This window comes from Dendropsophus ebraccatus (assembly GCF_027789765.1).
Source record: "Dendropsophus ebraccatus isolate aDenEbr1 chromosome 6 unlocalized genomic scaffold, aDenEbr1.pat SUPER_6_unloc_1, whole genome shotgun sequence".
Taxonomy (NCBI): Eukaryota; Metazoa; Chordata; class Amphibia; order Anura; family Hylidae; genus Dendropsophus; species Dendropsophus ebraccatus.
In genome coordinates this window covers 359383-384360 of record NW_027208415.1, presented here as the reverse complement: position 1 = coordinate 384360, position 24978 = coordinate 359383, and the positions used below count along the sequence as shown (strand labels likewise).

At 44.4% G+C, this 24978-nt stretch overlaps 1 protein-coding gene across 5 annotated transcripts in view; it reads left to right on the top strand.

The window, feature by feature from the left end:
• KATNA1 (katanin catalytic subunit A1) overlaps window positions 1-24978 on the top strand; it is a 175241-nt gene that overhangs the window by 79506 nt on the left and 70757 nt on the right. For all 5 annotated transcript variants that reach the window (XM_069955639.1, XM_069955637.1, XM_069955636.1 and 2 more), the window contains one exon: window positions 7647-7830. In XM_069955639.1, the coding sequence (XP_069811740.1) occupies window positions 7647-7830 (184 nt within the window). The remainder of the gene's footprint in view (window positions 1-7646; window positions 7831-24978) is intronic.

The following is a 24978-nucleotide window of genomic DNA, read 5'->3' as shown; positions in this document are numbered from 1 at the left end:
CGGGAGATGGTGCTGTCGGGGGCTGGGGGCGATCGTGCGGCCGGGGGCTGGGGGCGATATACATTACCTGATCCTGGCTCCTGCTTGCTTCAGCGGCTCCCGGCACGTTCCGCCTGGCCAATCAGTGCACTGCCCCGCCGCAGCGCACTGATTGGCCGGGCGGGCTGTGAAGACGCCGGGAGCCCCGAAGCAAGCAGGAACGGGGACCCGGTAATGTATAATGTCCGGCAGCCGGGGGGTTAATGGGGCGGGCTGCAGACAAAATCGCAGCAGGGATGTACATCCCTGCTGCGAGTTTCTCTGCTATTGAAAGTATAGGTCCAGGATCTGCAGCGAGTCTCGCTGCAAAAACGCAGCAAGGAGACTCGCTGCAGATCTGGCAAGTGGGTTTGTACCTTAAGGGAAGATAAAATATGAAGAAGAGAATGACTTGAAGTTGTTTCCACTGTTGCAGCTACAATTATAAGTATTTTCTGACGCTATGATACATTCTATAATTATAATGTTTAGCATTAACCAGGGGAAGTATTTGTTACGACTGAGTCAACAAATGTTTTTCACAGATTGTTCCAATCATGTCAATAAAGGGGAACTCAGGGCAAATTGAAAAAAGTAGGAAGTAGTGGGAACTTTTCCATCCTGGTACTCCTGCAGCTCATAGTCACCCACCGTTCTCTTTTATCTTCCGATTCTGTGGCATCACAGCACGCTCACTAAGGTGTGACTGCAGTCACTGATTGGCTGAGGGGGGTAGTTCATGTGGGAATCGGGAGATATAAGAGACCAGCGGGAGACTATGAGCGGTGGTGCTGCAGGGGCACCTGGGTGGGTAAGTATACCTTGATTATGTACCTACTAGGGATGCACGATTCACCAAAATATCGATACTACTATCGATATTTCAGGCAAAAAAACGGTTCGATACCAGGATTTCCTGGTATTCGATACTTTATGCTAAGCTGCGTAGTAGAGCAGCTTAACATAAAGTATAGCACAGAGAACACAGCGGGCGGCTATGTGAGTGCCGGCCATGCTCTGTGTCGCCCCCTGGTGTCACCTCTGTATGCTCCGCTCCCAGATTCGGTAGGTCGCTATTTGTTGATCTGGAGAGAGAGATCCCGAGAGGCTGAGCGGATGTCTGGAGAGCGGGGGAGCAGCGCGGGCCCTGTTATCAGTGACAGCAGGAGAGAAGCGCACACACAGGACGCAGAGGTGACCCATAGATGACCCGAGGGATAACCACGGGGGAGACAGGTCTGTCGGGGGACTGACACTGCCTGGACTGCAAGTGAGGAGCTATACAAACTGCCCCCGAACGGGTCAGCAACGGGTTAACCACTGTGGTGCCGGATGACATTGCGGGGGCAGGGAGCTGTCAGTGAGCTGGGCGCTGTACACATTGTGCTGCCACTTTGGGAGGAGGAAAAACAGGAGAGCGTCTGAAAGGTACTAAAGTTTAGACAGTGGCTGTATGGCCTGCCGGGAAAGTGCTGTCACTGGGGAGGGGGGTGGGGGTCACAGCCGCACAGAGGATGTCAGGAGAGGAGGGTGCTGATTTATAGGAGAGGTCCCAGCAGCACAGAGGATGTCAGGAGATGAGGGTGCTGATCTATAGGAGAGGTCCCAGCAGCACAGAGGATGTCAGGAGAGGTGGGTGCTGATCTATAGGAGAGGTCACAGGCTCACAGCAGCAAAGATGATGTCAGGAGAGGAGGATGCTGATCTTATATGGGAGGTCACAGGGTCCCAGCAGCACAGAGGATGTCAGGAGAGGTGGGTGCTGATCTATAGGAGAGGTCACAGGCTCACAGCAGCAAAGATGATGTCAGGAGAGGAGGATGCTGATCTTATATGGGAGGTCACAGGGTCCCAACAGCACAGAGGATGTCAGCAGAGGAGGGTGCTGATCTTATAGGAGAGGTCACAGCAGCACAGAGGATGTCAGGAGAGGAATGTGCTGATCTTATAGGGGAGGTAACAGCAGCACAGAGAATGTCAGTAGCGAAGTGTGCTAATCTATAGGAGAGGTCCCAGCAGTACAGAGGATCTCAGGAGAGGAGTGTGCTGATCTTATAGGGAAGCTCACAGCAGCACAGATGTCAGGATGTCAGGAGAGGAGGGTGCTGATCTTATAGGGGAGGTTACAGGGTAACAGAGTATGTCAGGAGAGGAGGGTGCTGATCTATAGGAGAGGCCACAGCAGTACAGATGATGTCAGGAGAGGAGTGTGCTGATCCTATAGGGGAGATCACAGCAGCACTGAGGATGTTAGGAGAGGAGGGTGCTGATCTTATAGGGGGGGCGGGTCACAGGATCCCAGCACTGCCATTGTTGTATATAACCAGGCTCTGTATATAACACTGTCAATGTTGTAAATAACCAAGCTCTGTATACAGTCTGATCACATGACATATCAGTTTGGCTATTAGGTATTGAGGATGTCTAAAGTTTTTAGTTTATTTCTTATGTGCATAAGCTACAATTTACATAAACAGCACAGAACTGTCAGGTATATAGGGCTCCTGGCGATTTCCCCTTAAACAAAAAAACAAAAAAAAACAACGGTATAGATTGGCCTCCTGAGCCTTCTTGGAACAAATCTGGCACTTTATACTCTGGCAGCGCTGGGTACATTTTCTAGTATGTTCTAAATGCTGTTATTAACCTCTTAAGGTCCAGTGATAAATCTATACTAGTTTTCCATAGCAGCCATGGCATCTCTGCCAATTGTCAATGTCATGCAATGGTTGCTTATTATAATCCTCTAGTTGGACTAAAAAAAGTGTGAAAAAAATAAAATAAATTTTTTAAAAGTACAACAAAACCCTTCACTAATAAGTTCATATTACCCCCACATACACACTGTTTACCATTCTTCACACACGACACAAAAACACGTTTGGTATTGCCTAAATTAATAAGATAGAACGTTTATGGATCCTGCACAAATCAGCATAAATGAAAAATACCAAACACCACAATTGCCGATTTGTGGTTAATCATATATCAAATAAAATAGCATAACTCAAACAAAATGTCCCATCTTCCCCAATCTGGTTCTCAGTCAAAAGCAGAAACCAAATTTTTTTTAAATGTAAATCTGTGACCCCTTGACTGCCTGCTGAGATGGCAACACTGCTGGATAGATGTCAATCAAAGAACTCTGAGCATACCTTTATTGCCTGTGTCCATGTTTTTTTCATTAAAGACCTTTATCAGCTCATTGTGCTGTATGCCCACCCCTCTCTTAATCCATATTGTAAACTGTGAGGTATAGCAGTGCTAGGACCCAGTGAACACTAAAAATTTACTTTTATATAAATAGTGTCAGACAAAAAAAAAAAAATACAAGGTTTTTTTTTTTTTTAATGAAAATGAAATCACAGGCATCAAAGGTATGTTCAAAATGCTTTTAATGATATCTATTTAGCAGTTGGCCTAGTTTGGTGGGTGGTCGGGGTCAAGTTAGTAAAACAGTATATAAATTGGTTATCATTCATAGGACAACTCTGCAGATCTGTCACACTATACTTGGAGGGACGTATGCAGTAACATGACCATTTATCTGGCAGGCTAAACTTTAGACCAATAAAGGTATAACTGCATATAGCTTTCAGCCTGTGCTTACACTTGCTGTAAAAAAACAAAAGGGAACTCTCAGCAGGTTAGATGAATCTAACCTGCTGATATCCCCATATTGCACACAGGACACAGAGGAGGAAGATATATCTCTTACCTTCCTTCTCGGCACCACTCCCCTGCTGTTAGCGGTGCAATCCTCGGTACGAAGCACCTCTTAGGAGCACTGCCTGACCCCCACAGCACTGATCCGGCCACTCTATTGATTATTATTGGAAGGAGCTGGCGTGCTCAACACTAGGGTTAGATTTGTCTAACCCTTTAATTGCATGAAAGCAGGGATTCCTGTCATTATGACTGGAATCCCCGCTCCTGTAACCTTAGTGTCAATAACTGTCGGCTGAACAATAGTTCAGCTGACCGTTATTTCCCCTAATTTTATTCAAATGCTAAACAAAATTTCAGGGGGAAATTTTGTTTGAATACCAAAGTGTTTTAACACCGAGATGTTTGGAAACCGAGGTATTGCTGTACTTATCCATAGGTTGTGGTGTCTAAGGGTTTAATGGCTGGAAGATTTGTGATCGCAGCTGCCTGTCATTATCCCTGGCTTCTGGGACACTGTGTACATTGTGACCCGCACACATTAAAGGCCCTTCATAGTAGAAACGTTTATACATTTACTACTGCACGGAGCAATGACAGTAGGAACCCATATACAGTTGTGCTCAAAGGTATACATACCCCAGCAGAATTTTTGCTTTCTTTCTTTGCTTTTTTTCAGAGAATATAATTGAAAACACAATTTTTTTTTCCCCACTCATGGTGGATGGTTGAAGTCATTTATTGTCAAACAACCAAAAGCATCCAAATGACCCTGATCAAAAGTTCACATAATGTGTATTGCCCACATTGTGGTAGTGGTGACTTAGCTTGTAAAGATGCCCATTCTTCTTGGCAAAAAGCATCCAATTCCTGTAAATTCCTGGTCTGTTCTGCGTGAACTGTGCACTTGAGAATTGCCCAGAGTGTCTCAGGAGACTTAGATGGCTACTCCAGATACTTCACTTTGTTCTGCTGTAGCCAATGACAGGCCTTGTATTTTGAATTGTTGTCATTGTTGAAACGGCTAAGTATGTCCCATGCACAGCTTCCAGGCTGTTGTGTGCTGATAACCTGCTGCATTCATCTTCTTGTAAATTTTGACCAAGTTTCCTGTGCCTTTTTAGCTCACACATCCCCAATACATCAGCAATCTACCTCCGTGCTTTGGAGTAGGAATGGTGTTACTTTTATCTTAGGCCTTGTTGACAGGTAAAGGTAACATTTATGGTTGTGGCAAAAAAGCTTGATTTTGGTCTCCTCACTCCAAATGATCTTGTTCTAGAAGTTTTGAGGCTTGTCTCTGTGCTGTTTGGTGTATTGTAGGTGACATACTTTTTGGCATTTGCACAGTAATGGCTTTTTCTGGTAACTCAACCATGCAGTCCATGTTCCGGGCAGTTGTGGCCACAATTTTTGTCAATTTGTGTCAACTTCTGTACATCAGGCAAAAATCATCAGGGTATGTGGACTTTTTGTCAAGGTCATTTGGATGTTTTTAGTTGTTATAAACGACTTTTTATTGGCTACAGCAGAACAAAGTAAAGGTTCTAAAGTGGCCATTTCAGTCTCCTGACCTCAATAACATTGTGACACTCTGGGGAACTTTAAAGTGCGTAGTTCATTTAAGACAGCCCAGGAATTTACAGGACCAGGATGCTTTTTGCCAAGAAGAATGGGCAGCTTTACCGTTTCATCTGCAACTACCACGAACGATTTTAAGCTGTCATTGATGTTAAAGGGTGTAATACGTATGTAAACTTTTGATCAGGGTCATTTGGATCATTTTGATTGTCATTATGATTTAGAGGAAACAGTAGATTGACAGTAAATGGCTTTACCCAACCACTAACCTTGAGTGGGAAAAAACTTTTTGTGTTATCATTTATATTCTCTTAGGGCAGTGATTTTCAACCAGTGTGCCGTAGCACACTAGTGTGCCGCGACACATGGTCGGGTGTGCCGCGGGGAAAGTTCCCCAAACTATGGTGCCACTGTGAAACAGGAGAAAACAATGGGGGAGAGAAACCTGGGGATGGGGGAGAAACAGGGGAGAGAAGCAGGGGGGAAAGAAACATGGGGATGGGGGAGAGAAACAGCGGAGAGAAGTTTGGTGGAGAGAAGCAGGGGGGAGAGAAGTATGGTGGAGGGAAGCACAGGAGAGAAGCATAGGGGAGAGAAGCACAGGAGAGAAGTATGGGGGAGAGAAGCACAGGAGAGAAGCAGGGGTGAGAAGTATGGTGGAGAGAAGCACAGGAGAGAAGCAGGGGGAGAAGTATGGTGGTGAGAAGCACAGGAGAGAAGTAGGGGGGAGAAGTATGGTGGAGAGAAGCACAGGAGAGAAGTAGGGGGGAGAAGTATGGTGGAGAGAAGCAAAGGAGAGAAGTAGGGGGGAGAAGTATGGTGGAGAGAAGCACAGGAGAGAAGCACAGGGGGGAGAAGAAAACAGGCCCAGGTGTCACACTGAGTGAGTATAAATACATTTAGAATCTATATTATTAACTATATGTTTAATATGTACTGTTTTAGTGTCATTTTGTGCCATTTTGGTTGGTAGTGTGCCCGGAATTTTTTAAGTATAAAAAGTGTGCCGCGGCTCAAAAAAGGTTGAAAATCACTGTCTTAGGGTATATTCACACGGGCGGGCTCGCAGCGAGATTCTCGCTGCGAGCCCGGCAGGTCCTGGCAGTTCCCATACACTACATACTTGCTGCGGTCTAAACGACCGCAGCGAGTATGTAATTATACCGCCCTTAACCCCTTCTGCTCCTGCCCGGCTCCCCCGCTGTAAACATACTTTACCTGTCCTTGCTGCACGGGTCCGGCGTCCTGCTCTCCTGTCCGGCCAATCAGTGTGTTGCCCAGCCGCAGCCATTGATTGGCCGGGCGGGAGAGCAGGACGCCGGACCCGTGCAGCGAGGACAGGTAAAGTATGCTTACAGCGGGGGAGCAGAAGGGGTTAAGGGCGGTATAATTACATACTCGCTGCGGTCGTTTAGACCGCAGCAAGTATGTAGTGTATGGGAACTGCCAGGACCTGCCGGGCTCGCAGCGAGAATCTCGCTGCGAGCCCGTCCGTGTGAATATACCCTTAAAGGATAAGAAAGCAAAAATTCTGCTGGGGTATGTAAACTTTTGAACACACCTGTTTATGTATTGCTGACGTGAAAGGGTTAATAACCGTACTTTTAGTAGCAGGGTGCAAGGAATTGCACCTTTTGTCACCTTCATTTTAAAGCGCAGATTCCCACATTAGAATATAATACAGTGTCTTTTTGCAGATGGCACAGCTATAACACTGAAATGTATCAGACCACACTATGTGCTGCACTGGTGGTGATGACTATAAACCTTCTAAAAAAAAAAGACAAAAGGAGTTAGATCCTCCTGTTCGAGCATAAAGTACTAAAATAAAAAAAAAATCTATAGCATCTTTTCTGTTCCCGCACTGTCCCAGGTCATCACTGCCACCTCATAATTTCACATTCACAACTTTTGCAAACAGAGAAAACCATATGCTTCGTAGTTTATTTCTACATTTTCATCCCAAATTACTTAATGAATCTCCTCTTTAACCCCTTTATGACCAAAGGTCATTGGTCCTCCTCGTTTCTAAGAGCCATAGCACTTTTATTTTTCCATTATAAATGTTTTTATTGGGGCATTTGTATTTTTTATTTTTTTTTAAATATGTTGTAAAACTTAAAATGCAAATGCAATGCTCTGATTGTATATACAGATGAATGCTATACCATAGCATAGCATTCATCAGTACTATCGCAGCGTTTAAGGGAGTTAATGACAAGCAGCTGCGGTACCGCGGGGCATGTGCAGCAGAAACTTATATAGCTGTATTGCCTATGTGAAGGGGTTATAGGTATAGTGTAAAAATGCACAAATTGCCTAACCATATTATATGATCCTCGTACATTGTGAATAATTATTTCTGGGCATATTTATTTTAGGCCTTCGCCAGGACTCAGAAAACGACAGTCTGCCCAATTCAGTGACAATCGAGCTCAAAACAACCGCATAAGTGTAGCTGGAAAGGGTGCAAATCCCCCTTCCTCGAGGAATGGCAATAATCAGAAAGTGAAGCCTGCCAGAGCACGAGAGAAGAAAGATCAATTGCAAAAAGTAAAAGAAAAGGTAACAACCAAATGTTCCAGGATTGTTGTTTACCATCTTTAACCTATTTCATCCTCAGCCACTTTTCGATTTTGCACCTTTGTTTTTTCCTCAATTTTACTTTATAATGACAGACTTTTTATTTTTCCATAAAACATGCAGCAAATAAATAAATAAATATATATATATATATATATATATATATATATATATATATATATATAATATATATATATATATATATATATATATATATATAATATATATATATATATATAAATATATAAATATGTAGAGTTGCCAAACGGCACTGTGTGGCTCAAGGCTCAGATAGGGTGCTCTGCCCCACGGTTCCAGACCCAGGTCCCGAAGGTAGCTCAAAGAAGAAGGCAAGAGGCGGCACTCCAAGATTATAGTGAACAAAACGTGGTTTAGGTTTATTCACCCAGTATAAACCACGTTTTGTTCACTATAATCTTGGAGTGCCGCCTCTTGCCTTCTTCTTTATATAAATGTATATATATATATATACACTCACCGGCCACTTTATTAGGTACACCTGTCCAACTGCACGTTACCACTTAATTTCTAAACAGCCAATCACATGGCGGCAACTAAGTGCATTTAGGCATGTAGACATGGTCAAGACAATCTCCTGCAGTTCAAACCGAGCATCAGTATGGGGAAGAAAGGTGACTTGAGTGCCTTTGAACGTGGCATGGTTGTTGGTGCCAGAAGGGCTGGTCTGAGTATTTCAGGAATTGCTGATCTACTGGGATTTTCAAGCACAACCATCTCTAGGGTTTACAGAGAATGGTCCGAAAAAGAAAAAACATCCAGTGAGCGGCAGTTCTGTGGGCGGAAATGCCTTGTTGATGCCAGAGGTCAGAGGAGAATGGGCAGACTGGTTCAAGCTGATAGAAAGGCAACAGTGACTCAAATAGCCAACCGTTACAACCAAGGTAGGCAGAAGAGCATCTCTGAAAGCACAGTACGTCGAACTTTGAGGCAGATGGGCTACAGCAGCAGAAGACCAACCGTTACTAGCATGGTGTACCTAATAAAGTGGCCGGTGAGTGTGTGTGTATATATATATATGTGTTGTGCTTTTCCTGTCCCTAGGATATGTCATGACTCCTGTGAAGGCGGGGAGAGAATACAGCTTACTGCAGAAATAAATAAATAAATAAATATATATATATATATATATATATATATATATATATATATATATATATATATATATATATATTTATTTATTTATTTATTTCTGCAGTAAGCTGTATTCTCTCCCCGCCTTCACAGGAGTCATGACATATCCTAGGGACAGGAAAAGCACAACACAATAGGTTAAAAGCCCCCTCCCCTTACCCCCATCACCAGTGCTCCTCCTGTCCCTACAGGGCAGGCACGAGAGGTGGGCGCGTGAAGGTGAGCACCCAAAAAAAGAATTCCACCTACTGGTGGATCGATTTGAAGTTAGCCTCCTTCTTTCCAAACAAATGCTGGTGGGGTCTGCGGGTCCTGGTGGAGGGGGTATCCATTGGTCCCTTGTTTGAGGGCCCTTGCTACTTCCCAGCACTGTGTGACGGGCTCCATGTTCCTCCCTGATGGTATTCAGGTGCGTGAGCAGGCTCCGGATTGCAGCATTGGGTTGTGGCCTACAATGCTGGTGACATCTGCATATTCTGCATAGTCGCACCAGAAGTGACATCTTCCTGTCGTGATTGTGTACGGAACGTGCGCACGCTGCGGCTGGATCTGGATGTGACACAGTGGAAGTCGTCTCCTCACATCACACATCGGAAGATTCTGCTTATGGGATTCCCCCTCAGAAGACTCCAGCGGTGAGTATAAGGAGTGACATGTTTTACAGCCCGTCATCTTGATCTTTGATGTCTGAACTTGGTCTGCATGGTGGAGTCCAACTCGGACAAACAGAATCCTCCTCCAAATGTAAGTTAATATATACACTGGTGTTATTACTATAACACTGCAGTGCTTTTTTAAGAGGCGGCATCCTTTTAAAGATGAGGACCTAGAGAAATGGGGTTTAATACCTAAGATAGATGCTCAGGTTGCTAAGGTAACTAAAATGACTATACTTCCATTTGAGGACTCATCTCAGTTGAAAGACCCCATGGACAGAAAGGATGAGAACCTATTAAAAAAAGTCTTGGGAGACTGTTTCGGTTTCCCTCAAAAACAATATTGAAAACACTTGCATTATGCATGTATGGCTATGTCAGCTGGAGGACCATTTAAGGAGGAAGACACCAAGACAACAGATTATTGCTTTTCTTCCTCTGTTAAAAGATGCTACAGCCTTTTTGGCTGACTCCTTGGCAGAGGCTGTTCGTATAACAGGCAGAGACGGCGCTCTTACGAACGCAGCTTGTAGGGCCTTTGGCTCAAGAATTGAACAGAAGACAATGTCTCCTAAGCTAAATTGTGTGGCATTCCCTTTGAGGGAAAATATGTGTTTAGGTCAGCATTTTAGATCAGATACTCACAAAGTCATCTATTAAGAAAAAGACTCTACAAGAAGGTAAACAGCCAAAAAAGAAAGATCAGTACCGCAAACCTAGATTCCAGGAGGACATCATAGGCAAGGGTAAAACTGGTCTCTCAAGTTATTCCAACCCCAAAACCTCCCAGTGACGCCCGCCCAGTGGGAGGAAGATTGTCGGGGTTCCTGGAGGCCTGAGCATCTCAAGCAACTAATGGAATCTAGACATGATAGAGAGAGGTTACAAAATCGAGCTTTCTCACCAGCCTCCAGGAAGGTTTGTTATAGCCCGACATCCCTCAGACAGATTAAAAAAAGAACTATTACAAAAGTTAATACAACAGAAAGTCCACCCAGTCCCAGTTTAGGAACAGAGAGGGCCATTATTCAAATCTATTCCCGGTTTTGAAACTCAATGGCTCTTACCGCTAATGATTAATCTCAGTGCTCTGAACAAGTATACATACCATACAGGAAGTTCAAGATGAAACCAATAAAATCAACTACTCCTCTGATTGCCGCGGGCGCATTTATGGTCTCAGTAGACATTCAAGACGCCTAGTACCATACCCCGATCTATCAGTCAGGTCAAAGGCAAATACAACCATTCCAGTTTGCTGCCTTCCCATTTGGAATATCATCTGCTCCCAGAATTTTTTGAAACGTAATGGGAGGAGAAATCTCCTTTTTTACATCTAAAAGGTTTCAATATACTTGGACGATCTGTTACTGATTGCAGAGTCTCCTCAGAAGATTGCTCAGGACTTGCAGATGACTCAGGATCTTCTAGCTTCTCTAGGATGGATAATAAATATCCCAAAATCAGACTTCGCTCCCTCTCAACAGAAGGTATTTTTGGGTATCCTCCTAGAGTCACATCTTCATAAGTCATTTCTACCTCCAGATAAGAAAAGAAATCTCATACAGAAGATAAGGATTTTTGCACGGAAGAAAAGGATCCGTCTGTTCTAGGATCAATAATTTCATGTATTCCTGCAGTCTCCTGGAGCCAGGCTCATTCCAGAGCCACCAAAGTCAGATCCTATCCACTTGAAACAAGAGAGAATTAGGCTTGAACAAGCCTATATCCCTGCTTCCATCATTCAGGAGGTCCCTGCTCTGTTGGATGAAAGAGGACAATTTGGGGAAGAGAGTCACTTGGAACCTTCAACCAAAAGTTATTGTAACAACAGATGCCAGCAAGACTGGGGAGCCCACACACTTTAGGGGGATTTACGAAGCTTACACCAGAGGCGTATGCCAGGGAGATGGTGCAGATTCGCCCCTTCTCCTTTGTGTACGCCTCCTGTGCGCCCCATTCCCGATGGGCGAGCTGGCGGAGCTTGAGGGGGCGTAATAAGGTGGGGAGGAGGCGTGGCCTCCTCCCGCACCTCATTTATCATGATACAGTATACGCCTGACGCATGACGCAAATTTACACCTGCTGGAAGCAGGTGTAGATTTGGTACACCGGGCACAGATTCGGGCGCCCGGCGTATGCAGTATAGATATACTGCATAGATCCATTACTTTCGGCTGCTGCAGCCGAAGCAATAGAGTGCCAAGCTGTGATCAGCGCCATTACGGCCTGAAGCAGATGCGGGTATCTCCCCTCTGTGATCGCGTCGTGGTGGGATGATTCCCCCCACTAGACCACCAGGGTAAGGGGGTATTTAGATGCAGCTGTCAACTTTGACAGCTGCATCTAAATACTTAATTAGCGGTCCCGGCGATTGGACCGTGCCCGCTAATAGCCGCAGTCCTGGGCTGCGACCCCCTCTGAACTCTCCTAAAAGCACCAGGGACGTTCAGTAATGTCCTAGTGCAGCTATGGGTTAATAGATCAGGCAATTTCTTATGCAGCTATATCAGATGTGTTTCTTTTTTTTTATTTATAAAAATGGGAAAAGGGAGGTGATTTAAATTCCTAATAAGGGCTGGGATTTTTTTTTTTATGAAATATCCTGCGGCGTGACCCCTCTCTGAACCCCGGCAGAAGCTTATGTCATAGGTCGTCAAGGGGTTAATATTGCTGTATTCGGATTGTTATAACACTTACATTTTTTGGTATCTGGGTCTATTGTTGTGTCCTGATCTGTACGTTTTTTTTTTAAATTTTCTTTAACCTCTTAAGGACATATGACGTACCCCTACGTCATATGTCCTCACTTGCACTTCAAAGCGGGGCCGCGCGAGTAGCCCGGGACCGCTGCTATTAGCGGGCACGGTCTGATCGCCGTGCCCGCTAATTAGCTAATCGGAGGCAGCTGTCAAAGTTGACAGCTGCCTCCGATTACCGGAGGCAACGTTTTCCTGGGGTCTAGTGGGGGAGATCGCTCCTCCGGGACCTTGTCCCGGAGGAGCGATCTCCGTTACTGATGCCGGCCGGGGACGCGTCCAAGATGGCGCCGTCCTCGGCTCGGCACTCGTTCGTTTTCGGCTGCAGCAGCCGAAAGCAAACGAGTGCCGATCTCATGGATCTCTGCAGCATATCTATGCTGCAGAGATCTCAATGAGAGATCCAAGTGTATATACTAGAAGTCCCCCAGGGGGGCTTCTAGTATATGTGTAAAAAAAAAAAAAAAAAAAGTGTTTATAGTAAAAAGCCTCCCTCCCCTAATAAAAGTCTGAATCACCCCCCTTTTCCCAGTTTTTAAATAAAAGTAAACAAATAAATAAATAAATAAACATGTTTGCTATCGCCGCGTGCGTAATCGCCCAAACTATTAATTAATCACATTCCTGATCTCGTACGGTAAACGGCGTCAGCGCAAAAAAATCCCAAAGTGCAAAATTGCGCATTTTTGGTCGCATCAAATCCAGAAAAAATTTAATAAAAAGCGATCAAAAAGACGTATATGGGCAATCAAGGTACCGATAGAAAGATCACATCATGGCGCAAAAAATGACACCTCGCACAGCCCCATAGACCAAAGGATAAAAGCGCTATAAGCCTGGGAATGGAGCGATTTTAAGGAACGTATATTGGTTAACAACGGTTTGAATTTTTTACAGGCCATCAGATACAATATAAGTTATACATGTTATATATCGTTTTCATCGTAACAACTTGAGGAACATGCATAACAAGTCAGTTTTACCCCAGGGCGAATGGCGTAAAAACACATTTCCCCCAAATAAAAGAAATGCTTTTTTTTTTTCAATTTCACCACACTTTGAATTTTTTTCTGGTTTCGCAGTGTACTTTATGCAAAAATTCAGCCTGTTATTGCAAAGTACAATTAGTGACGCAAAAAATAAGGGGTCATGTGGGTTTCTAGGTGGAAAAATGCAAGTGCTATGACCTTTTAAACACAAGGAGGAAAAACCGAAAACGTAAAAACGAAAATGGGCCCCGTCCTTAAAGGGTTAACCCCTTGCCGCAAAATGACGTTCCTGGAACGTCATGTAAAGCAGGTAGTTCCCGCAACATGACGTTCCAGGAACGTCATGGCTTCCCTGCCTCCCCCCGCTGTCCCTATAGAAGATCGGGCAGCAGGAGGATGCTATGTCACACAGCATCCCCCTGCTGCCTCTGCCCGGAGGGGAGCCGCGCTCCCCCCGGGCAGTTAACCCCATAAACGCCGCGGTCAATGCGACCGCAGCGTCTATGGGGAGATCGGGCGGCGGGGGGAGGCTGCAGCACGTTGCCTCCCCCCACCGCCACAACTAGTATGTCCCCCGGCCCCCTCCCCTTGTCCCCCGATACCGGAGATCACCGCTATTACCGTTATAGCGGTGATCTCCGGTACCGGGAATTACCGGCGCCGCCGAGAGCTTTCATCTCCCCCCACCGTGAATCCACGGTGGGGGGAGATGAAAAATGTCCCCTCAGACCCCAGATCAGCCCCCCGATCAGACCCCAGATCCCCGTACCCGGGGGCCATCAGATCCAAGATGGCCGCCCCCATCCCTGCGATGTTTGTTCGCAGGGATGGAAATAAAATAATCATCAAAGCCCCATGCTCTCCGCCACCGGAGGTAGCGGAGAGCATGGGGCAGTGATCGGGGACCCCCCCGTGTGGTCCCGGAGCAGGCGATCAGCGGTATATACTATATACCGCCGATCGCCTGTTCCCAGTGCTGCCCGGCACTTTTTATCCCCTGTCACCATAAATCATTGGTGACAGGGGATAAAAAGTGTCACCGTGCCCCCCCCCCAAGTCGCCCCCCACCCCCCCAGTCACCCCCGTCCCCCAGTCACCCCCCCTTCCCCATATACTCACCGGATCCTGGAGCTCCGTCCTCCTCGACGTCCTGACTGCTTCTGATGTGCGCATGCGCGTCAGAAGCAGTTAGCTCTGAAAATTTAAAGTGACAGAGACCAATTTGGTCTCTGTCACTAAACTATGATTACTGTGATAGAAAATATCACAGTAATCATAGTAATACAGTGAAAATGAAAGTGAAAAAAGATCAAGTGAAAAAGTGTAAATGTGAAAAAGTGAAAAACATACAAACAAAATAAAACACACTTTTTATTATAGTAATAATTGCGGTTTACTCCCAGATTACCCGTAACCACCGCAGGTTGCCCGTATCCGCCCCAGTTTGCCCGTAACCGCCGCAGGTAGCCCGTAAACACGCCAGATTACATGTAACCACCGCACGTTGCCCATAACCACCACATCTTGACCGTAACCACCCCAAATTGCCAGTGACCCCCTCCAGATTGCCCGTAACTACCGCACGCTGCCTCTGACCACCGCACGCTGCCTCTGACCACCGCACGTTGCCTCTGACCACGGCACGTTGCCCCTGACCACCGCACGCTGCCTCTGACCACCGCACGTTGCCATTGACCACCACACGCTGCCTCTGACCACCGCACGTTGCCTCTGACCACCGCACGTTGCCCCTAACCACCGCACGTTGCCCCTGACCACCGCACGTTGCCCCTGACCACCGCAGGTTGCCCCTGACCACCGCAGGTTGCCCCTAACCACCGCACGTTGCCCATAACCACCGCACGTTGCCTATAACCACCGCATGTTGCCTCTAACCACCCCAAATTGCCAGTGACCCTCTCCAGATTGCCCGTAACCACGCCAGATTGCCTGTAACGACCCCAAATTACAGGTATCCATCCCAGATTACCTATAAGCACTTCAGTTTATCCGTTACCACCCCACGTTGCCCGTTACCACCCCACGTTGCCAGTTACCACCCCAGATTCTCTGTAACCACCCCAGGTTGCCCATAACCACCCCAGGTTGCCCATAACCACCCCAGGTTGCCCGTGACGACCCCAGGTTGCCCGTGACCACCCCAGGTTGCCCGTGACCACCCCACATTACCTGTAATCTCATTTTTTATTGTATTTTAGTAACTGCGCTATTCTAATAACCATTACTAGCTGCGGTTTTGCTCCAGCAAATTGGCGCTCCCTTCCTTCTGAGCCCTGCTGTGTGCCCATACAGTGGTTTATGCCCACATATGGGGTACCGTTGTACTCAGGAGAACCTGCGTTACAGATTTTGGGGTACGTTTTCTCTCCTGTTCCTCGTGAAATTAAGAAATTTTTAACTAAACAAACATATTATTGGAAAAATTCGAGTTTTTCATTTTTACTGTCTTATTTTGAATACTTTCCTCTAATACCTGTGGGGTCAAACCGCTCACTGCACCCCAAGATGAATTCTTTCAGGGGTGTACTTTCCTAAATGGGGTGACTTTTGCTGGGGTTCTATTCTTCTGACACTACAGGGGCTCTGCAAACTCACCTGGCACTCAGAAACTTCTTCGTAAAAATCTGCACTGAAAATGCTAATTGGCGCTCCTTCCCCTCTGAGCCCGGCTGGGTGCCCATACAGTGGTTTATGCACACATATGGGGTACCTTTCTACTCAGGAGAACCTGCGTTACAGATTTGGGCATGCAGCTTCTCCCCTGTTCCTAGTGAAATTGAGAAATTTCAAACTAAACGAACATATTATTGGAAAAATTCTAGTTTTTCAATTTTACTGTCTTATTTTGAATACTTTCCTCTAATACCTTTGGGGTCAAAATGGTCACCACACCCCAAGATGAATTCTTTGAGGGGTGTACTTTCCAAAATGGGTGGACTTTTGGGGGGGTTCTCTTCTGCGGACACTACAGGGGCTCTGCAAACGCACCTGGCGCTCAGAAACTTCTTCAGCAAAATCTGAACTGAAAATGCTAATTTGCGCTCCCTTCTTTCTGAGCCCTCCTGTGTGGCGATACAGTGGTTTATGCCCACATATGGGGTACCGTTGTATTCAGGAGAACCTTCTTTACAAATTTGGGGGTACTTTTTTTCTCTTGTTCCTCGTGAAATTGAGAAATTTCAAACTAAACAAACATATTATAGGAAAAATTCAAGTTTTTCATTTTTACTGTCTAATTTTAAATACTTTCCTCTAATACCTGTGGGGTCAAAATGGTCACCACACACCAAGATGAATTCTTTGAGGGGTGCACTTTCCAAAATGGGGTGACTTTTGGGGGGTTTCTCTTCTGCGGACACTACAGGGGCGCTGCAAATGCACCTGGCGCTCAGAAACTTCTTCAGCAAAATCTGCATTGAAAAAGCTAATTGGCGCTCCTTTACTTCTGAGCCCTGCTGTGTGCCCATACAGTGGTTTACGCCCACATATGGGGTACCGTTGTATTCAGGAGAACCTTCTTTACAAATTTTGTGGTACTTTTTTTCTCTTGTTCCTCGTGAAATTGAAAAATTTCAAACTAAACAAACATATTATTGGAAAAATTCGTGTTTTTCATTTTTACTGTGTAATTTTGAATACTTTCCTCTAATGCATGTGGGGTCAAAATGCTCATCCTACCCAAAGATGATTTCTTTGAGGGGTGTACTTTCGAAAATGGGGTGACTTTTGGGGGGATTCTATTCTGCGGACACTACAGGGGCTCTGCAAATGCACCTGGCGCTCAGAAACTTCTTCAGCAAAATCTGCATTAAAAAAGCTAATTGGCGCTCCTTTACTTCTGAGCCCGGCTGTGTGCCCATACAGTGGTTTACGCCCACATATGGGGTACCGTTGTACTCAAGAGAACCTGCGTTACAAATTTTGGCATGCTTTTTTTCTCATGTTCCTTTTGAAAATGAGAAACTTTAATCTAAACGTATATATTATTTGAAAATTTAAATTTTCGATTTTTTTACGGCCTAATTGTGAATACTTTCCTCCAGCCCCTGTAGGGTTAAAATGCTCATTATACCCCTAGATTAATTCTTTAAGATGTCTAGTTTCCAAAATGGGGTCACTTATGGGGGTTTCCAGTATACAAGCCTTCTAAATCCATTTAAAAAAAGAACTGGTCCCTAAAAAAATCAGTTTTGGAAATTTTCACAAAATGTGATAATTTGCTCATAAATTTCTAAGCCCCGTAACACCCTAAAAAAGTAAAATATGTTTCCCAAATTATGCAAGAATAAAGAGGACATATTGGTAATGTGATTTAGTAACTAATTTATGTGCTATGACTTCCTTTTTTAAAAGCAGAGAATTTCAGAAGTTCATAAAATGCAAAATTTTCAAATTTTTCTTGATATTTTGATGTTTTTCACAAAAAATACACAAAGTAGTGACCAAATTTTGCTACTAATATAAAGTGTCATATGTGACGAAAAAACAATCTCAGAATCGCTAGCATACGTTAAAGCATCACTGAGCTATAAGAGCATAAAGTGAGACAGGTCAGATTTTGAAAAATGAGCCTGGTCATTAAGGCCAAAACAGGCTTTAGAGGCAAGGGGTTAACCCTTAGACGACCCAGGGCGTATAGTTACGCCATGGAAGTCTGTCCCCAGACGACCTAGGGCGTAACTGTACGCCCTGGGTGTTATTCCCGCTATGAAGCGCGCTCCGGAGCGGAGCGCGCTTCATAGGAGGTGGGGGCCGGCTGCAGTGAGCAGCCGGGACCTCACCGGTAATGACACGCTGCAGCGATCGCGCTGCCGCGTGTCATTAACCCCTTAAACGCCGCGATCGCGGCGCGACCGCGGCGTTTAAGTGTAAGTGACAGGGGGAGTCCCCTGTCACTTACCGATCGGGACCCCCGCAGTGTGACTGCGGGGGTCCCGATCGGTAAAACGGACTGCTGGAGGTCTCTCACCTTCCTCCGTGCGGTCCGATCGGCGCTCTGCTACTCTAAGCCTGCACAGGCAGGCTCAATGAGCAGAGCGCCGATAACACTGATCAATGCTATGCCTATGGCATAGCATTCATCAGTGTAAAAATCACACTAGTGTATGTAAAAGTCCCCCAAAGGGGCTTCAAAAGTGTAAAAAAAAAAAAGTTAAAAACACCAACACACTACCCCAAAACCCCTCCCCCAATAAAAGTTGAAATCACCCCCCTATCCTATTATATAAATAAAACATATAAAAATAAATAAATAGATAAACATATAATATACCGTAGCGTGCGTAATTGTCCGATCTATTAAAATATAACAAGTGTCATTGCGAACGGTAAACGGCGTACACGAAAAGAGGGGAAAAAGTGTGCGGATTACCGATTTTATGTTACATTATATATATAAAAAAATTAATAAAAAGTGATCAAAACGTCCGATCTTCACAAATATGGTATTAATAAAAACTAGAGATCATGGCGGAAAAAATGACACCCCATACAGCCCCGTAGGTGAAAAAATAAAACCGTTATAAGCGTCACAATAGTCCCATTTTATTTATAATTAATTGCCAAAAAAAAGGATTTCATTAAAAAATACATATATAACATTAGAGAATCTGTGTAACCTGCATATGGTTGTGTTCGTACTGACCTATAGAGTAATGGTATCATGTCGCTTTTACCATATAGTGCATTACGTAGACACAGGAACCCCCCAAACGTTACCATATTGCATTCTTTCTTACGATTTCACCAATTTATATCTTCATAAATAATATATTTGGAATTCCATCATACATGTTATGGTAAAATGAATGACGCCATTACAAAGTACAACTATTCCTGTAAAAAACAAGCACTTACATGGCCTGTAGATAAAAAACTGAAAGTGCTGGAGCTCTTAGAAGGGGAGGAGGGAAAAACGGAAACACTAAGATCAAAATTTGCGCGGTCCACTGGGTCATTTTGGGCCTGGTCCTCAAAGGGTTAAAGAGTCACTGTCGTATTTTTTTTTTTTTGCAGAAATCAATAGTCCAGGCGATTTTAAGAAACTTTGTAATTGGGTTTATTAGCCAAATCTGCCATTATCTGCATGTAAAAAGCCTTTTCCCAGGTCCCCCCCTCCTTCCTCTTTTTTATCCACTCTGAAAAATCTGAAAATTGTGACTTGTTGCAGGAGACGTACCCTGTCTGTTCTAGGGAGAGGGGAGGGGGGAGGAGGAAGGAGGGAGTTAGCCGGCAGCAGAAAGCAGATAACAGAGGATTACAGGCACGGAGCTGGGTGACAGCTGTAATCTGAGCTCAGACAGGTCACTGGTGACTGTCACAGGAGATATCCCGTGAGGGATTTGTAGATTAACTCTTTGTTGTCCTGTTTTGGTCTTTTCTTTAGCTCTCTCCATAGGAGAACAATGAAGACAGGGGGGAGAGCTTCAAACTGCTTTTTCATGATAAAAATGCATTTTTCGGATAATAAACCCAATTACAAAGTTTCTTAAAATCGCCTGTACTATTGATTTCTGCAAAAAAAAAAAATTCACGACAGTGACACTTTAAGCAAATTTTATTTCAATTTATTTCAGTAATATAATGCGACATGGAGGTAGTTATACAAAATATACAGATATGCGAATCCAGGCATAATGAAAAAGTCCGGACCGACCAAATCAATTTGTAAAGGACGGTCCAGGTTCTTATCACTTATCAGGGTCAATTACAGCCGTACACCTTGATTTCGATGCACATTAAAGTTTAAAAATTCCACCAAAACCAAAAAGAGGAAACAACAAAAGAGCCCTCCTCTGAAGTTCCTTAATGTTCTTCAAGGTTTGTCCTTGAGATATCAGTCTGTTAAAGTAAAAGGTGTGACTGCATATAGAATTTCAGGAGGACTAAAATATTTACCAATACTGTAAGATTTTTTTTTTTTTTTGTAAATCAGTGTTATTAGAGAGTTTTTGTGATAACATATCAAATTAACAATGCCAAGTACACATCTCACAGCGCTCGGGCAAGTTGCAGGGAATAAAGTGAAACCCAGTGCTGATTCGATGCCCGATCAACTTAGAAAACAACATGGCAGTAATCCTAACAGTACAATGTTGCAGTACTTATAAAGGTATAAGTAACTACTCCCCAAAGTACAAGGTCCAAGGGAGCCACCGTCGCTCAACCTTGCCCCGGGCATGATCTTCCTTCATCAAGGTTTCCATTCTATATAGAAAGTCCATCTCACTCACCCACTCAGTGATGGAGGGAAAAGTGATGTCCTTCCAGTGACGTGGTATGACTGTGCGAGCTGCTGTCAAGAAGTGGTGTAGCATCCCCTTCCGAACAGCTGAGACAGGCCTGGGTATCAGACATAGTAAAGCTAAACTTGGTGTAGGCGTGATCACTTTACCTGTAACCTGTGTATAGATGTCAAAAACCGCTTGCCAGAACGGACGAAGGATTAAGCAGTCCCACCAAATGTGTAACATTGTGCCAACCTCTGTTCCACACCGCCAACAGAGATCAGAGACCCCAGGGTAGCAAAGATGTAGCAGCTGGGGGCATCTATACCAGCGCATCAATATTTTGAAATTTTCGTCCTATGCTATACACGCCGTGGGCATTTTGTGAGTCAAGGTAAAGATCTTTACTTGGTCTGCGTCTGAGAGGGAAATATTAAATTCTCTTTCCTAAGCCAAGATGTAAGCAGGATCCCCATCAGCATCAGCGTCCAAGAGAATGCGATACAGTTGGGAAATTAGTTTGACTGGAGCAGTAGGTCCGTGGGCGTCACAATCCGAATCCCTTCAGGAAAGCGAAGCTGCAGGTATGCCTTTAACTGTGCATATTCCAGCCAGGAAAGGGCCCTCTTCGGGCATTTAGACTGAAGAGCAGAAAAGGGAGGAACGGATGAGGCCCCGCCAAGCACCTGACTCAACCTGGCACCCTCACAAGCTGACTAACATAGAAAGTGTTCCCTGCCGCAAGCCGGTGGGAAAGCAGGATCATCAAACAACGGGCTCATTATGCCAGGGCGGTTGGAAAGCCCAAATCGGGTTATCAATCTTCAGGATCTGTAGTTGGAGGGGGTACCCCCAGGAGTAGGGCATATTCTTTTCCTGCAGAAGATTTAGCAAATGGCGGAGCGCTCTCCTTTTCGCCAACGTGGCTCGTGACAGATCAGTCAGCAATAGTAAGGTAGCTCCATCAAAGTCCATTGAGCCCGCATCCCTCACCTTGCGCATAATCTCTTAAATTGGAAATAGTGGACCCTGCACACTGTCACGTGACCAGGCAGGATCTGTGCTAGGTGGTCCCAGTGTCCTGTGTGCCCGATCTATGTCTATGGGCGATGGTGGTGTTCTGCCCAAGAGGAGAATGAACAGTACCTGTAGTGTGGGAATTATGTCTTGCTGTCTCACCGCCTCAGGGATGCCCTTCACACGTATATTATTTCGGCGATTTCTATTTTCAGCATCATCTGCCATGTCAAATAGGATCTGTAACTGCTGAGCATGCAAGTCCAGCTGCTTCTGTTTGGAAAGCTGAGTGGATTGTACTTGTGCAGTATGCACAGTAGATCTGGATTTAAAAAAAAAAATAATTAAAATTTTGGACGATTCTCGATTTAAATCTCGTTTTTTTTCTTTTTGCTAAATAAACAACATTTTTCTCCTTGCAGCGTCAAATACTGTTTTAATGACGTTTGAGACAACAACTGTATTGCTTCCCACTGTGCCCTTATTTAGTAGACAAGCCCCCTCTGTGCCCCATATACGTAGTTTTCCCAAATATGTGCCACTATATGCCCCATGTAGTATAGAAGATCTTCTTTGTGCCTCCATCAAGGTTGGGTGTAGTAGTGGAGGTATAGTGAAAAAGGGGTGTAGTAGTACAGGTAGAGATGAGGGGCGACTGGGGCAGCTGGGGTCACTGAGGGGGTCTGGGGGTGACTGAGGAGGACAGGGGCAGCTGGGGGTGACTGAGGGGGACAGGGGCAGCTGCCGGTGACTGAGGGGGTCTGGAGGGGACTGAGGGAGTCAGGGGCAGATGGGGGTTACTGATGGGGACTGGGACACCGGGGGGGGGGGGGTGTTACTAAGGCAGGAGTGTACATCGTAAACAAGGGATTGCTATTTGATAAACTTTATTTCATAGTTATTATGTATTAAAACTAGATTTGCATTTCCAGGGAAATACATAGTGCTTGAAAAGAGCACCCCTTTACCAGTAACTTCCCTTTAAGAGAAACTTTAACCCTGGGTGCCATCCCTTTATAAGTGACTTGGGTCCTGTCCCTTTAAGAGCCTCGGCGCTGGACTTGTAGAATGCACTCTCCGGTACCAAATGTATTATTAAAATATCTTGTTTTATTTTAATAATACATTTGGTACCGGAGAGTGCATTCTACAAGTCCAGCGCCGAGGCTCTATCAACTATCTACAGTCCTTTCTTCAAGTTTCTGCAAGCGGCGGCATCGAGACGGGAGCCGTCGGCTGCACACTGAATGTCTGGCTGCGGACTTTCCATTTAAGCCCTACTAGTGTTGTGCCTATTGTTTGCATAACACTATAAGGTTAGTTTTATTCTTGTGAGGACATTTTGCTCTATTTTATATCCTAAATACTACACTATATGAGCGCCCTTCTGTGTCATTTTATGTTTGTCCGTTCTTTGCTCTTGTCCCTTTAAGAGCGTCATGGGTCCCGTCCCTTTAAGAGCGACTTGGGTCCCATACCTTTTAAGAGCGACTTGGGTTCCTTTAAGAGCGTCATGGGTCCCGTCCCTTTAAGAGCCGTCTGGGTCCCGTCCCTTTGAGAGCGATCTGGGAAATGGACCTATGTCGCTCTTAAAGGGACCCATGTCGCTCTTAAAGGGACCCATGTCGCTCTTAAAGGGACCCATGTCGCTCTTAAAGGGACCCATGTCGCTCTTAAAGCAATAAAAGTTATACATGTTATATATCGTTTTAATCGTAATAATTTGAGGAACATGCATAACAAGTCAGTTTTACCCCGGGGCGATTGGCGTAAAAACAAAAAAACCCTAAATAAAAAAGTTTTTTTGTTCAATTTCACCACACATTGAATTTTTTGCTGGTTTCGCAGTGTGCTTACTGCAAAAATTCAGCCTGTTATTGCAAAGTACAATTAGTGACGCAAAAAATAAGTGCTCATGTGGGTCTCTAGGTGGAAAAATGCAAGTGCTATGGCCTTTTAAACTCAAGGAGGAAAAAACTAAAACGCAAAAAAAGAAAATTGGATCCGTCCTTAAAAATTTAAAGGGACCCAGGTCGCTCTTAAAGGGACCCAGGTCGCTCTTAAAGGGACCCAGGTCGCTCTTAAAGGGACCCAGGTCGCTCTTAAAGGGACCCAGGTCGCTCTTAAAGGGACCCAGGTCGCTCTTAAAGGGACCCAGGTCGCTCTTTTTTTTTTTTTTTTTTTTTATAATTTATTTATTCAATATCAAAACATTACAGTTCATAAAAAGAATATAATTCACAATACACATTTTAATTACCTCCCACCTTAAAATTCACTACCCCTATTTTCTAAATCCCACTCCCTCCCAATCTGCCCATTTTTTGCCATTTCTCATATTTGTCACTGCAAGAAGACCACATTTTGACTGTTGGTACACATGATGTCATCCAATATCTAATTATTAACAATCTTGCATAAAATAGATTTCTGATAATTTTGTTCTTTATTTTCCTTTCTTTACTTATCCCTGTGGTGTCTCCCAATATTGCCAACTCCGGTGACGGTACCAAAACGTAATTTACTTCCTTTGAAATTTGAAATAATATTTGTTCCCAAAATTGCTTTAAAGCATCGCAGGTCCAGAGCATATGCAAGAAACCGGCTCCCATTTCTTTACACCTTGGGCACTTATCATCACTCCTCCTTTTTATTTTATACAAAAAAGAAGGGGTATAATATATACGGTTAATAAGATTAAATTGGATTATTCTATGATCTCCTGATTTTGACACTGTCTTCGTATTGCGTATTATATCCAACCACTGACCATCTTCTAGTAATCCTATTTCTTCATGCCATTTTTCCCTATATCTAAACCCTTCCTCCCCTTCGTTATTCAGATACATATATACAGTTCTAAGCTCCTTCTTTTTAATTTGATTTAATCTTAACTTCTCAACCAGTATATGCGTACCTGAAAAAATATTACCATTATTACTCACAGTGGTCATTAAGGCATTTCTTAATCTATAATACTCAAACCAATTCCGTTGCTCCAAATCAAATTCCAATTTAACCTCTTCCCAAGATTTCACTCCTATTTTACCTTTTCTAATATCCTTAACCGTATTTATCCCTGCCCTTTGTAATGAGTTTATCATCCCTATTTTTACCACCTCTGGAATCTTATAATTACCCCAAATAGGCGCTAGATCAAGGACCTCCTCCAACTTCAAGCATTTTTTTAATTCCCTCCATGTTTTAACTAACGTCTTAATCATTATCATTTCCTGTGTCAACTCTCCCTCTAGCACACCTGATTCTAACGTCTGAAAAATATCCCTAT